This window comes from Juglans regia, chromosome 6 (assembly GCF_001411555.2).
Source record: "Juglans regia cultivar Chandler chromosome 6, Walnut 2.0, whole genome shotgun sequence".
Classification (NCBI taxonomy): domain Eukaryota; kingdom Viridiplantae; phylum Streptophyta; class Magnoliopsida; order Fagales; family Juglandaceae; genus Juglans; species Juglans regia.
The window spans coordinates 25,121,652-25,125,848 of record NC_049906.1 but is presented as its reverse complement, the minus strand read 5'-3'; the positions used below and the strand labels follow the sequence as shown (position 1 = coordinate 25,125,848).

The 4,197-nt window shown below is 38.0% G+C and overlaps 1 protein-coding gene across 1 annotated transcript; it reads right to left on the bottom strand.

The window, feature by feature from the left end:
• Nucleotides 1-1,246: 1,246 nt before the first annotated feature.
• On the bottom strand, nucleotides 1,247-2,077 carry LOC118348650. Its single transcript, XM_035690717.1, has one exon. It carries the CDS (start codon nucleotides 2,075-2,077, stop codon nucleotides 1,247-1,249), a length of 831 nt encoding a protein of 276 aa, XP_035546610.1.
• Between the last annotated feature and the right edge of the window lie 2,120 nt (nucleotides 2,078-4,197).

Here is a 4,197-nt window from a genome sequence, read left to right as displayed (position 1 = left end):
ACTAGAGAGAATAAATTAAAATTACTATTGTAGAAAAACTTGGCAATCCCACTACCAAACAGATCATAAACCAATCAAATCATGTTGGGGAAGTTGAGCTGTAGAAGAAAAAGAAGCATCATGATGCCAATTATTGCTCCAGAAAACATATTAATCATCAACTAATTATCCATGGATAGTTCTTGATAAACTAGAAAATTACAGCAATTATAGCAAGAGATAGTTCTTGATAAACCAGAAAATTCTAATAAAATCCTTAGTTGTTTACTTGGTCATTAGCTTGCAGTAGAAGGTAAAAAAATACATATTGATTTCTACTAGTTTAACACATAAAAATGGGGGCCTAAACAAAACAACAAATGACAGTAGTATCTCCAACCCCAACACGAATTAAGATATATTGTTCTTTACAAAGAATCGGCTGAACTAAAGTATCATCCTGCCAAAGCACCCAAATCTTACCAGACTCCCCCTCATTAGTAATAACCTTATCCATATGTAGAAACCGAATGACCTCCTGCACCTTATCTGATGAAGCAAAAGGTTCCATTAAAGCAACAATTTTTGCTTTTAATTTCCTAACCAAAATTTTTAATCGACCTCTAGAAGTTCCAATCCCTCTAATATTCCATGATAAAATAGGACCAATCATAGAGAAAATTTATTAGGCCGAGAACTCACCCGATTTGAACTTCTGACTTTTTGAAATATTTTCCGAGCTCCTTTTCGCTTAGCACCCGCACCCTCATTATCCGAGGCATAATCTTTTTGTTTAGAAAAATGTTCCACATTTATCTCCATATCTGGTTCAGAAACCGTATCCTCCATACATTCCGGATTCTCCTCTGGTATTTTTTCTAGCTCCGAGTCTGAAAGTATCTGCTCAACTCCCTCGTCAAAATTTAAATTACTCTCCAAATTTTCTTTGATGACATCCCCAGCAAACCTCTCTTCCGGCATCCCCTCACCTGCCAAATTCACCCTATCATTCATTTGCAAGCCCTCTATTTCATCTTCTTCTATCTCCTCTACAAGATATTCCTTACCAGATGATACATTATCGCCAACCAACCTGACTTCCATTTCTTGTCCCTCCAAATTTTCTAGAGGATCCCCCTCCTTTTCACCCAGGTCCTGAATTAGAGCTTGAGCACCACACTCCCGTTGTTGATCCTGAGACAAATCTATTATATTTTCCGGATCTCCTTTTTCCATTCCTGCTTCCATCATCATCACTCCTTTGCCTTTATCCAACTCCACATTTATTTCTGCTTGTAGCTCTGTTTTTTTTTTCTTCAATATCCTTTACATTCTTTCGCATCCAAATCTTTTCTCCATCTTTCTGATTCTTTAAATTACAGGTATGTGCATTATGCCCTTGAACTTTACAATTTATACAAAAGGTTGGAAGCGTCTCATAAAGAATTTCCTGTTTACGTCCCAACCCTGGCATCCCAATCCAAAAATAAGAAATAGGTTTTTTTGAAGCATCCATCTCCAAGCATAAACGTGCTCCATTTGTGCGAGTTGCACATTTTGTTGGATTATCTCTTCTAATGTATCGACCAATCGGAGCAGTGAAAATCTTTAGAAAAGATTCATGATAAAAATTTGGCGGAAGACCCGGCAGCACAATCCAAACTGGGACCAACGACGGCTCCTCATCTTCATTAAAATCTGGCTTCCAATGAAAAACACGATACTGAACCCCATTCACCTCACAAGCTTCCAGAGAAATAGCTTCCAAGAAATCTTGCTCATATGTCATTCGAATGAAAACATTTCTTGGTCTCCGCATAGCTGTAACCATCGGCATGCAAGATAATCCCCAGCGGAGATGTATAAACGACCGAATCACATCCAACGAGGGTCTCTGTCTTAGGAATTTCAACACAACAGAAAAACGAAAAGGCTCCGCAGATCGAGCAATTTCCTCCTTAGTGAATTGAAAACATATTTCTACATCCACATACTTTGGCCCGCGATGAGGCACCGATAATTCTGGAAGTGGTTGCAGAACCACCGAGACCAATTCTGCAAATGAACGTCGACCTGCCTCGACATTCTTGGCTGCCATGGCCCCCTGGGAGGGCCTGATGACAAACTCTTGATCAACTTCCAAGACTCTTGGAGCTTTCTTGGAGCATAACTTGTCTTCAAATATCTATAACGTTTGTTCAAAAAATTAAAGCATCAAAGTGTAGCTATGGTGTCCGAGAATGGCAATGGAGGAATTTAATACTTGGATTGATAATTGTAGTTTAATGGACATGAAATCGTCAGGAAGAAGGTTTTCTTGGTGTAATGGCCAAAAAGGGTTAGCTCGGAGTTGGGCAAAATTGGGCAGAGGGTTATTGAATGCCAGTTGCTTGACCAGATTTCCAAATGTTAATACTTTCTATTTATCAAGATCTACATCAGATCATTCGCCTATGTTTATTCAATTTCAGTCTGATATTTTTTCGTATGGGCCTTCTCCTTTTCGGTTTCAACAAATGTGGATTGAGCATCCAGATTTTCATCAGTTTGTGGGTAGAAGTTGGAAAGAGGTAGTGAGTGGAATGGGACTTCTGAAGTTGGCTTTTAAGCTTAAAAGATTCAGAGGTGCTTTACGTGAATGGAATAAAAGTATATTTGGTAGAACCGAAATTCATATTTAGGGGTTAGAAGCGAAAATTGAAGAGATTGAATCCGAACTTCAACAGCATTGGGACCCGGGGCTCGAACAGGATCTTGTGAGCAAAAATATGGAATTAGCTAGTTGGCGCAGCTAGGAAGAAATTAGATTAGCTCAAATGGCTAAACTTAAATGGCGTGCGGAAGGGGATCAAAACTCATCCTTCTTTCATACGTATTTATCTTATAAAAGGAAAAAAAGAGTCACGGAAATGAGGCTTCATGATGGAACTTATTTGAAATCCCCTGAGGAGATCCATTTAGGTGCAGTCCATTATTTCTCAAATTTTTTACAAGCAGAAAATCAAGATAGTATACCGGATTTATCACATATTATATCATCGGTTATTTCATTGGAGGAAAATGAGGCTATTGATGTTGTTCCTTCGATTAATGAAGTCAAAAATGCTTTGGACTCCATTCCTTCTAATAGTGCGCCAGGACCGGATGGTTTTGGGGCAGATTTTTTTAAGAGTGTCTGGGATATTATTAAGGTGGATATGATGGAAGTGGTGGAAGAATTTTTTAGAGGAGGTAAATGGTCGAGATTTTATTCGTCTTCTTATGTGGTCCTAATCCCTAAGGTGGATAAACCAACAGGGTTTGATAAATTTAGACCAATAAGTCTTTGTTCGGTGTTTTATAAAATTTGCTCAAAAATGATTGTAAACCGTTTGGCTATTTTGCTTCCAAAAATTATTTCCGTTGAGCAAGGTGCGTTTATTCCTGGAAGAAGTATTTTTGAAAACATAAGTCTAACTCAAGAAATGGTCCATTCTATTAATAAAAAAATTCATGGGGGAAATGTAGTTTTGAAGCTTGATATGGCCAAGGCATATGATCGTGTTGAGTGGGAGTTCCTCTTGAAGGTGCTTCATTCTTTTGGTTTTTCTCCAACAGTTTGTGGATTAATTAGGGAGTGTATTACTACGCCTTGGTACTCGATTTTAATGAATGGTACAACGAAAGGTTTTTTCAAAGGTGGTAGAGGATTGAGGCAAGGTGATCCTTTGTCGCCTTATTTGTTTATTATCTTACAAGAGGTTCTTTCTCGACTAATAAAACAAAAGGTGGCAGAAAATGGTTTTGGACATTTCTCTCAACCTAGAGGTACGATTTTAGTATCTTATCTAATGTATGCGGATGATGTGGTCATTTTTACTAATGGTGGTTGTCGTTCAATTCGGTGTCTTCTAGATATTTTGAATACTTATGAAAAGTGGTCTGGTCAATTGATTAATAAAGAGAAAACTGCTACGTATTTCTCAAAAACACTTCCGATGGCTAGAAGAAGGAATCTCAAAAGACTGACGGGGTTTTCGGAAGGTAAGTTTCCTTTTAAATATTTGGGGGTGCCTATTGTTTCGGGTAGAATGAAAATTGGTGATTTGGAAGAGTTGGAGAACAAGGTTAAAAAAAAAATTAGTGGCTGGAAAATGAAATTACTTTCAGCAGGGGGTAGAGTGATTCTATTGAGGCATGTTTTGTCTAGTATGGCGTTACATCAATTAGCAGTTTTAA

Excerpts from the sequence above, each read along its gene's own strand:
- LOC118348650 (XM_035690717.1), bottom strand. The coding sequence starts at position 2,077 with ATGGCAGCCAAGAATGTCGAGGCAGGTCGACGTTCATTTGCAGAATTG.